At 40.0% G+C, this 12,146-nt stretch overlaps 1 protein-coding gene across 1 annotated transcript in view; it reads left to right on the forward strand.

Annotated features, from left to right (window-relative positions):
• Positions 1 to 11,765, forward strand: part of LOC129839213 (uncharacterized) — a 35,426-nt gene extending 23,661 nt beyond the window's left edge. The window contains exons 6-8 of the mRNA XM_055906520.1: positions 1,903 to 1,940; positions 9,158 to 9,241; positions 10,689 to 11,765. Of these exons, the coding sequence (XP_055762495.1) occupies positions 1,903 to 1,940; positions 9,158 to 9,241; positions 10,689 to 11,578 (1,012 nt within the window). The 3' untranslated portion in view covers positions 11,579 to 11,765. The remainder of the gene's footprint in view (positions 1 to 1,902; positions 1,941 to 9,157; positions 9,242 to 10,688) is intronic.
• Positions 11,766 to 12,146: the final 381 nt, after the last annotated feature.

Here is a 12,146-nt window from a genome sequence, read left to right on the forward strand (position 1 = left end):
ACAGTGTTAAGACCATATTATGACAGGTTATGACAATTAATGGTTATAAACATGTTTTTTCATCATAATCTATTGTAGGTGTCATAACCAACCATAAAATAACTACAGTGGTGGGTTCTGTGGGTTTGGACTCTTATGTAGGTGTCATAACCAGCCATAAAATAACTACAGTGGTAGGTTCTGTGGGTTTTGACTCTTATGTAGGTGTCATAACCAGCCATAAAATAACTACAGTGGTGGGTTCTGTGGGTTTGGACTCTTATGTAGGTGTCATAACCAGCCATAAAATAACTACAGTGGTAGGTTCTGTGGGGTTTGTCTCTTATGTAGGTGTCATAACCAACCATAAAATAACAACAGTGGTAGGTTCTGTGGGGTTTGTCTCTTATGTAGGTGTAACGGTGCTCTAGCTCTTCCTCCTCCTCGGACGAGGAGAGGAGAGAGGGATCGGAAGACCAATGTGCAGCTAGGTATGATGACATAATGATTTATTGTACAAGACGAAGACGAAACGAAATACACTTGGAAAATTACAAAACAAATAAACGACGTAGACTGACCTGAACGTAAGAACTTACATGAAACACGAAGAACGCACGAACAGGGAAAAAACAGACTACACAAAAACCGAACGAACAAACAAACCGAAAACAGTCCCGTGTGGCGTAACATACAGACACTGACACAGGAGACAACCACCCACAAACTAACAGTGTGAAAACACCTACCTTAATATGACTCTCAATCAGAGGAAATGAAAAACACCTGCCTCTAATTGAGAGCCATATTAGGTCACCCTTAAACAAACATAGAAACAGAAAACATAGACTGCCCACCCAAACTCACGTCCTGACCAACTAACACATACAAAAACTAACAGAAACAGGTCAGGAACGTGACAGTAGGTGTCATAACCAGCCATAAAATAACTACAGTGGTAGGTTCTGTGGGTTTTGACTCTTATGTAGGTGTCATAACCAACCATAAAATAACTACAGTGGTAGGATCTGTGGGGTTTGTCTCTTATGTAGGTGTCATAACCAGCCATAAAATAACTACAGTGGTGGGTTCTGTGGGTTCTGACTCTTATGTAGGTGTCATAACCAGCCATAAAATAACTACAGTGGTAGGTTCTGTGGGGTTTGACTCTTATGTAGGTGTCATAACCAACCATAAAAAAATGTAAGATATGTCACAACAGGTCTAAATATATGTATCATGACAGTGTTGTGACCATATTATGACAAGTTATGACATATGATATAGTTATGACACGTTATGTCAGCTGTTATGACATATGATATAGTTATGACTGTGTCATAACATGTTATGATGCTGGGTGTCAAGTAAAGTGTAACCATTTTAAGTGTTTCTAAAATCTATGGGACAAATGAATGGTGGAAAAACGAATGGAACCATTTCCCTGTTTGACAGCTAGGCTTTATGGGTAATATGACTCATGCTGTGGTACTCTATGGAGTTTGAAAGATGAACAAACAGATCTGGGACCTGGCTAGGCAAGTATAAAGTTACATTTCAAAATGCAGTTTTATGTGTTATTACATTGTTAACCTTTTTTTGTGTCCAATGTGTCCAACACATTTCATCTTACCCAAAGATGTGGCCTATCTTCTGATTCTGGCAAGTAGCCAAGGTTAAAATGAATAAGAACCTGTCCTGAGTAGAATAATATTTGCCTAGCAGCACTCTCTCATTGGCTAGAAATGATTCGTTGCTGGGAAAATGAAACTTAACAGAATGTAAGGTGCACCATATTGGGCGGTTTAGTTTTGCATGAGTTTTAGACCATTCCATTGGTCCTTAAGGTACATCTCCACCCACTTGGGGCATCTGGCTATGCAAAACCAACAGGTAAACTGCTTCAGCTCTCTGTGACAACAGCAGACAACGATATACAGAACTGTGCAACCACACTAAAAGTGAGTATTCAACTAACTACCTTACTAATTAAATGTTGTACAACAATCTACTCTACAGTATTTGAATAACTGTTGCACAATATTAGGTAGACATTTTATTGATACCAGGTCTGTTAATATTTCTGCGTAAATAATCATGTGATTACAGTATGTTTGTATTTATACACGTTTTAATATTGTAGAACAGTAAAAGGAGAAGCATGGTTAGACCTTTACCTGAAACATTTACCTTGTTTAGTGCAGAGATAGTGCAGTATACTGTATCTTGTTTAGTACAGAGATAGTGCAGTATACTGTATCTTGTTTAGTGCAGAGATAGTGCAGTATACTGTACCTTGTTTAGTACAGAGATAGTGCAGTATACTGTACCTTGTTTAGTGCAGAGATAGTGCAGTATACTGTACCTTGTTTAGTGCAGAGATAGTGCAGTATACTGTACCTTGTTTAGTACAGAGATAGTGCAGTATACTGTATCTTGTTTAGTGCAGAGATAGTGCAGTATACTGTACCTTGTTTAGTGCAGAGATAGTGCAGTATACTGTACCTTGTTTAGTACAGAGATAGTGCAGTATACTGTACCTTGTTTAGTGCAGAGATAGTGCAGTATACTGTATCTTGTTTAGTGCAGAGATAGTGCAGTATACTGTACCTTGTTTAGTACAGAGATAGTGCAGTATACTGTACCTTGTTTAGTGCAGAGATAGTCCAGTATACTGTACCTTGTTTAGTGCAGAGAGAGTGCAGTATACTGTACCTTGTTTAGTGCAGAGATAGTGCAGTATACTGTACCTTGTTTAGTGCAGAGATAGTCCAGTATACTGTACCTTTTTTAGTGCAGAGATAGTGCAGTATACTGTACCTTGTTTAGTACAGAGATAGTGCAGTATACTGTACCTTGTTTAGTGTAGAGATAGTGCAGTATACTGTACCTTGTTTAGTGCAGAGATAGTCCAGTATACTGTACCTTGTTTAGTGCAGAGAGAGTGCAGTATACTGTACCTTGTTTAGTGCAGAGATAGTGCAGTATACTGTACCTTGTTTAGTGCAGAGATAGTCCAGTATACTGTACCTTGTTTAGTGCAGAGATAGTGCAGCATACTGTACCTTTTTTAGTGCAGAGATAGTGCAGTATACTGTACCTTGTTTAGTACAGAGATAGTGCAGTATACTGTACCTTGTTTAGTGCAGAGATAGTGCAGTATACTGTACCTTGTTTAGTGCAGAGATAGTGCAGTATACTGTACCTTGTTTAGTGCAGATAGTGCAGTATACTGTATCTTGTTTAGTGCAGAGAGATGCAGTATACTGTACCTTGTTTAGTGCAGAGATAGTGCAGTATACTGTACCTTGTTTAGTGCAGAGATAGTGCAGTATACTGTACCTTGTTTAGTGCAGAGATGGTGCAGTATACTGGACCTTGTTTAGTGCAGAGATAGTGCAGCATACTGTACCTTGTTTAGTGCAGAGATAGTGCAGTATACTGTACCTTGTTTAGTGTAGAGATAGTGCAGTATACTGTACCTTGTTTAGTGCAGAGATAGTGCAGTATACTGTACCTTGTTTAGTGTAGAGATGGTGCAGTATACTGGACCTTGTTTAGTGCAGAGATAGTGCAGCATACTGTACCTTGTTTAGTGCAGAGATGGTGCAGTATACTGTACCTTGTTTAGTGTAGAGATAGTGCAGTATACTGTACCTTGTTTAGTGCAGAGATAGCGCAGTATACTGTATCTTGTTTAGTATAGAGATAGTGCAGTATACTATACCTTGTTTAGTGCAGAGATAGTGCAGTATACTGTACCTTGTTTAGTGTAGAGATAGTGCAGTATACTGTACCTTGTTTAGCGCAGAGATAGTGCAGTATACTGTACCTTGTTTAGTGCAGAGATAGTGCAGTATACTGTACCTTGTTTAGTGCAGAGATAGTGCAGTATACTGGACCTTGTTTAGTGCAGAGATAGTGCAGCATACTGTACCTTGTTTAGTGCAGAGATAGTGCAGTATACTGTACCTTGTTTAGTGTAGAGATAGTGCAGTATACTGTATCTTGTTTAGTGCAGAGATAGTGCAGTATACTGTACCTTGTTTAGTGCAGAGATAGTGCAGTATACTGTACCTTGTTTAGTGCAGAGATAGTCCAGTATACTGTACCTTTTTTAGTGCAGAGATAGTGCAGTATACTGTACCTTGTTTAGTGCAGAGAGAGTGCAGTATACTGTACCTTGTTTAGTGCAGAGATAGTGCAGTATACTGTATCTTGTTTAGTGCAGAGATAGTGCAGTATACTGTACCTTGTTTAGTACAGAGATAGTGCAGTATACTGTACCTTGTTTAGTGCAGAGATAGTCCAGTATACTGTACCTTGTTTAGTGCAGAGAGAGTGCAGTATACTGTACCTTGTTTAGTGCAGAGATAGTGCAGTATACTGTACCTTGTTTAGTGCAGAGATAGTCCAGTATACTGTACCTTTTTTAGTGCAGAGATAGTGCAGTATACTGTACCTTGTTTAGTACAGAGATAGTGCAGTATACTGTACCTTGTTTAGTGTAGAGATAGTGCAGTATACTGTACCTTGTTTAGTGCAGAGATAGTCCAGTATACTGTACCTTGTTTAGTGCAGAGAGAGTGCAGTATACTGTACCTTGTTTAGTGCAGAGATAGTGCAGTATACTGTACCTTGTTTAGTGCAGAGATAGTCCAGTATACTGTACCTTGTTTAGTGCAGAGATAGTGCAGCATACTGTACCTTTTTTAGTGCAGAGATAGTGCTGTATACTGTACCTTGTTTAGTACAGAGATAGTGCAGTATACTGTACCTTGTTTAGTGCAGAGATAGTGCAGTATACTGTACCTTGTTTAGTGCAGAGATAGTGCAGTATACTGTACCTTGTTTAGTGCAGATAGTGCAGTATACTGTATCTTGTTTAGTGCAGAGAGATGCAGTATACTGTACCTTGTTTAGTGCAGAGATAGTGCAGTATACTGTACCTTGTTTAGTGCAGAGATAGTGCAGTATACTGTACCTTGTTTAGTGCAGAGATGGTGCAGTATACTGGACCTTGTTTAGTGCAGAGATAGTGCAGCATACTGTACCTTGTTTAGTGCAGAGATAGTGCAGTATACTGTACCTTGTTTAGTGTAGAGATAGTGCAGTATACTGTACCTTGTTTAGTGCAGAGATAGTGCAGTATACTGTACCTTGTTTAGTGCAGAGATGGTGCAGTATACTGGACCTTGTTTAGTGCAGAGATAGTGCAGCATACTGTACCTTGTTTAGTGCAGAGATGGTGCAGTATACTGTACCTTGTTTAGTGTAGAGATAGTGCAGTATACTGTACCTTGTTTAGTGCAGAGATAGCGCAGTATACTGTATCTTGTTTAGTATAGAGATAGTGCAGTATACTATACCTTGTTTAGTGCAGAGATAGTGCAGTATACTGTACCTTGTTTAGTGTAGAGATAGTGCAGTATACTGTACCTTGTTTAGCGCAGAGATAGTGCAGTATACTGTACCTTGTTTAGTGCAGAGATAGTGCAGTATACTGTACCTTGTTTAGTGCAGAGATAGTGCAGTATACTGGACCTTGTTTAGTGCAGAGATAGTGCAGCATACTGTACCTTGTTTAGTGCAGAGATAGTGCAGTATACTGTACCTTGTTTAGTGTAGAGATAGTGCAGTATACTGTATCTTGTTTAGTGCAGAGATAGTGCAGTATACTGTACCTTGTTTAGTGCAGAGATAGTGCAGTATACTGTACCTTGTTTAGTGCAGAGATAGTCCAGTATACTGTACCTTTTTTAGTGCAGAGATAGTGCAGTATACTGTACCTTGTTTAGTGCAGAGAGAGTGCAGTATACTGTACCTTGTTTAGTGCAGAGATAGTGCAGTATACTGTATCTTGTTTAGTGCAGAGATAGTGCAGTATACTGTACCTTGTTTAGTACAGAGATAGTGCAGTATACTGTACCTTGTTTAGTGCAGAGATAGTCCAGTATACTGTACCTTGTTTAGTGCAGAGAGAGTGCAGTATACTGTACCTTGTTTAGTGCAGAGATAGTGCAGTATACTGTACCTTGTTTAGTGCAGAGATAGTCCAGTATACTGTACCTTTTTTAGTGCAGAGATAGTGCAGTATACTGTACCTTGTTTAGTACAGAGATAGTGCAGTATACTGTACCTTGTTTAGTGTAGAGATAGTGCAGTATACTGTACCTTGTTTAGTGCAGAGATAGTCCAGTATACTGTACCTTGTTTAGTGCAGAGAGAGTGCAGTATACTGTACCTTGTTTAGTGCAGAGATAGTGCAGTATACTGTACCTTGTTTAGTGCAGAGATAGTCCAGTATACTGTACCTTGTTTAGTGCAGAGATAGTGCAGCATACTGTACCTTTTTTAGTGCAGAGATAGTGCTTTATACTGTACCTTGTTTAGTACAGAGATAGTGCAGTATACTGTACCTTGTTTAGTGCAGAGATAGTGCAGTATACTGTACCTTGTTTAGTGCAGAGATAGTGCAGTATACTGTACCTTGTTTAGTGCAGATAGTGCAGTATACTGTATCTTGTTTAGTGCAGAGAGATGCAGTATACTGTACCTTGTTTAGTGCAGAGATAGTGCAGTATACTGTACCTTGTTTAGTGCAGAGATAGTGCAGTATACTGTACCTTGTTTAGTGCAGAGATGGTGCAGTATACTGGACCTTGTTTAGTGCAGAGATAGTGCAGCATACTGTACCTTGTTTAGTGCAGAGATAGTGCAGTATACTGTACCTTGTTTAGTGTAGAGATAGTGCAGTATACTGTACCTTGTTTAGTGCAGAGATAGCGCAGTATACTGTATCTTGTTTAGTATAGAGATAGTGCAGTATACTATACCTTGTTTAGTGCAGAGATAATGCAGTATACTGTACCTTGTTTAGTGTAGAGATAGTGCAGTATACTGTACCTTGTTTAGCGCAGAGATAGTGCAGTATACTGTACCTTGTTTAGTGCAGAGATAGTGCAGTATACTGTACCTTGTTTAATGCAGAGATAGTGCAGTATACTGGACCTTGTTTAGTGCAGAGATAGTGCAGCATACTGTACCTTGTTTAGTGCAGAGATAGTGCAGTATACTGTACCTTGTTTAGTGTAGAGATAGTGCAGTATACTGTATCTTGTTTAGTGCAGAGATAGTGCAGTATACTGTACCTTGTTTAGTGCAGAGATAGTGCAGTATACTGTACCTTGTTTAGTGCAGAGATAGTCCAGTATACTGTACCTTTTTTAGTGCAGAGATAGTGCAGTATACTGTACCTTGTTTAGTACAGAGATAGTGCAGTATACTGTACCTTGTTTAGTGTAGAGATAGTGCAGTATACTGTATCTTGTTTAGTGCAGAGATAGTGCAGTATACTGTACCTTGTTTAGTGCAGAGATAGTGCAGTATACTGTACCTTGTTTAGTGTAGAGATAGTGCAGTATACTGTACCTTGTTTAGTGCAGAGATAGTGCAGTATACTGTATCTTGTTTAGTGCAGAGATAGTGCAGTATACTGTATCTTGTTTAGTGTAGAGATAGTGCAGTATACTGTACCTTGTTTAGTGCAGAGATAGTGCAGTATACTGTATCTTGTTTAGTGTAGAGATAGTGCAGTATACTGTACCTTGTTTAGTGCAGACATAGTGCAGTATACTGTACCTTTTTTAGTGTAGAGATAGTGCAGTATACTGTACCTTGTTTAGTGCAGAGATAGTGCAGTATACTTTGCCTTGTTTAGTGTAGAGATAGTGCAGTATACTGTACCTTGTTTAGTGCAGAGATAGTGCAGTATACTGTACCTTGTTTAGTGCAGAGATAGTGTACTGTGCTGTACCTTGTTTAGTACAGAGGTAGTGCAGTATACTGTACCTTGTTTAGTGTAGAGATAGTGCAGTATACTGTACCTTGTTTAGTGTAGAGATAGTGCAGTATACTGTACCTTGTTTAGTACAGAGGTAGTGCAGTATACTGTACCTTGTTTAGTGCAGAGATAGTGCAGTATACTGTACCTTGTTTAGTGCAGAGATAGTGCAGTATACTGTACCTTGGATCAACACCCATCATATTGCAGGTTGTTGCTGTGAAGGACACACCTGCAGGTTTTTGTCACTACTGACTAAGGTCACGTTCCACTGCTTAGACGTTGCATTCATCAACCAATGGTTGACTGACAGATTGCAAAAACACATGATGTGGTTAGCTGATATGTAAGATACCTATTCAGGCGTTGTAAGATCTGGCGTGTGGTTGTTCATTTCTTTACTATCAAATGTGGAGATACAAACTTATCACACAAGTCAGAGTTATACTTAAACTAAATCTTGAATCACTTATTAATAAGGGAGCAGGTCAATACAACGCACACATATAAAGTGAATCGATTTAGTGCTCTACGATAATGATGGCTGGTCGACGATTCACGCTCAGATGATCTATAGAATGGGTCACAAGGTTAAGATTTGTATGAAGGACACCTAGAATTCATAGCAGACAGTATCTGCTGTGTCAACAGTTTTCATTGTGTAAAGACCAGTGTCTGGCTCTCCAACTCCATACTGGAGCCATGTCTCCCTGGTACCGTATAGAACAGAAACTCATGTTCTCTGGAATGCTCATTAGGTTTTATCACCCAAAAGACATTGTAAATCTCCTGTCAGTGTGATCTCCCAGAGACCATCCTCAGTAGAACACACAATAGCTATAAGAATCTTCTTTTCTGTTGCATAAAACAACCATTTGATGCAATAAAAGTATTATAACATAATCTTGCAATTTTTCACCATATTCGTCAGCAACGTCTGAGCAGAGGAACACACCCTTTGTGTTCCGACACCTCCCGATTTACACGTCGTTTAAGTGTTCACCTCTAACTGGTTTATCTCGTCTTAACAGTAGCAGCCAGGCAACGGTAGAATAGTAGCCATGTTTAGAATGTCATTTGATACGCCCTATGTGAGTACGTTATGTTGATCTGATGTTGGCTATGTTGTTAGGAAATGTACTTTGTTTATCCACAGTTATACCACATATCATTACTCTTTTATAGTTTATAGTTTAATAGTTTTTATTGTTTGAAAGTCAAGTAGCTGAGAAAAACGTAGGAACTTTGCCGAACACTCTGCATAAGTCAAGAAATGTGGACTTTGTATTTTGTAATGAGGTCATCGTCTGTTTCCATGTTTTTGATTGGCTGCAGTTGTAATAATGGCACGAGGAAGAGGAAGGACTCTGAGGATTCTGTTCCTGTTGACACTCTGTGTTGTACCTGGTCAATGCCAAGGTACACACGTACACACACACACACACACACACACACACACACACACACACACACACACACACACACACACACACACACACACACACACACACACACACACACACACACAGTCTTGTACAGCTAACCTTGTGGGGACATACAATTCAGTCCCATTCAAAATCCTATTTTCCCTAACCCCTAACCCTAAACCTAACCCTAATCCTAACCCGTACTCTTACCCTAACCCTAACCTTAACCCTAACCCTAACCCTAACCCTAACCCAAAAACCTAAACTTTATCCTAACCCTAAACCTAACCCTAGCTCCTAACCCTAACCCTACAACTAACCCTATCTCCTAACCTTAATATTTAACTTAATTCTAACCCTAACACTAATTCTAATCTTAACCCTAAACCCCCTAGAAATAGCATTTGACCTTGTGGGGACTAACAAAATGTCCCCAGTTGGTCAATTTTTACTTTGTTTACTATTCTTGTAGGGACTTCTGGTCCCCACAAGAATAGTTAAACACGTCCACACACACACACACACACACACACACACACACACACACACACACACACACACACACACACACACACACACACACACACACACACACACACACACACACACACACACACACACACACACACACACACACACACACACACACATACACACACATACACACACATACACAAACACACATACACACACACAAACACACATACACACACACAAACACACATACACACACACATACACACACACACACACACACACACACACACACACACACACACATACACACACACACACTTGATGTTTGTTTGTTTGGATCACATTGTCTTTCCCAGAGGCAGCAGATATTCTTCCTGGGGACAGAAATCACAAAACATGACAAGTAACAAAACACTGATAGACAAGGACAGTCACACAAAGAAATGTATAAATATATATAATAATAATAATACAATACAATACATTAAAATAATGAGTGTGTTTGTGTGTCCCTTCACAGTTCCTGCCATTCCATGAGAAGTTGCTTAATATTTGTATTAATGATTCATTTTGAACTTGGGGACTGTGAAGAGACCTCTGGTGGCATGTCCTGTGGGGTATATATGGGTGTATAAGCTGAATATTATTTGACTATAAGAGAAGCATTTAATGTCTCGTCAACTCTCAACCAGGAAAGACACACACACACACACACACACACACACACACACACACACACACACACACACACACACACACACACACACACAAACACACACACACACACACACACACACACACACACACACACACACACACACACACACACACACACACACACACACACACACACACACACACACACACATACATACACACACACACATATATGCATGGAAATAGAGTACCCTTATATCAAGACACCTACTATCAAATCAATCAATTCTTGTTTATTTCCACAGTTTCAGGGCATCCCTCTAACCTGAGGATAGTTCTGGTGGGGAAGACTGGATCAGGGAAGAGTGCAACAGGAAACACCATCCTGGGGAGGGAGGGGTTTAAAGTGGAGGCTTCTCCGGTGTCTGTGACTGCAACGTGTGGGAAACAGAGTGGGGAGGTGGATGGGAGGAAGATTGATGTCATCGACACCCCGGGGCTCTATGACACAACAATGTCACAAGAAGAGATGAAAAGTGAATTAGTCAGGTGTATAGAACAGTCAGTCCCAGGACCCCACGCCTTCCTGCTGGTGATCAGACTGGGGAGGTTCACAGAGGAGGAGAGGAACACTGTGAAGTGGATCCAGGAGAACTTTGGAGAAGCAGCCTCAAAGTACACCATCTTGCTGTTCACACATGGAGATCAACTGGAGGGTAAATCAGTGGAGGAGTTTCTGGCTGAGAGCAAAGAGTTACGGAAACTCATCAATATCTGTGGGGGCAGATATCACTCCCTAAACAATGACAAGAGAAAACACAACACTCAGGTCCCAGAGCTGCTGAAGAAGATAGAGGAGATGGTGAAGAAGAATGGAGGAAAACACTACACCAATGAGATGTACCAGGAGGCCCAGAGGAAGATCGAAGAAGAGGAGGAGAGGAAGAGACAGGAAGAGGAGAAGAGAGAGAGAGAGAGGAGACAGGAAGAGGAAGAAAGAAGAAGAAGAGAAGAGAAATTGAATGACTGCAAGTGGTCAGCACTTGCCAGTACGGCTGCATTGGGGTTGGGAGCCATGTTCAGCTCTCCATGGTCGTTAGCAGCAGGGGCTGCATTAGCCGCTGTTAAAGGTTATCAGTGCATGGGCACCTATTTCACCTCAGGTAGTTCCAACTCAGAAGACCAGAAGGAATAAGATTTCCACATCCACCATCTCAGATTAAGATGAATTATTGTGTTATATAATATAAAATTAAGATGAATTATTGTGTTACAAAATATAAATGTAATTTGATCTCTGAGAAATAAGCTAATTTATTGTGGCCAAATTTGACATTTTAATGAATTAGATTCATATACTATTCAATAAATATAGTACCCAACATTTGATCTGGATCCAATTGTTCCCCAACAATGATTAAGAACAAAGAATGGTCAAAAGCCTCAGATCAGATGTTGGGTTTTATTTCACACTAATGCCTTGTTATCTGGAGGGCGGCCATTTGCATCTCCCCAATGGTCCTAATGTGGAATCCGTAACCATGCCGATATCGTGGACAGTAATGGTTTGAGAACATTCCAAGATTTGGAAGATACATACACATTACCAGATACATACACATTACCAGATACATACACATTACCAGATACATACACATTACCAGATACATACACATTACCAGATACATACACATTACCAGATACATACACATTACCAGATACATACACATTACCAGATACATACACATTACCAGATACATACA

This window comes from Salvelinus fontinalis, chromosome 40 (assembly GCF_029448725.1).
Source record: "Salvelinus fontinalis isolate EN_2023a chromosome 40, ASM2944872v1, whole genome shotgun sequence".
Classification (NCBI taxonomy): Eukaryota; Metazoa; Chordata; class Actinopteri; order Salmoniformes; family Salmonidae; genus Salvelinus; species Salvelinus fontinalis.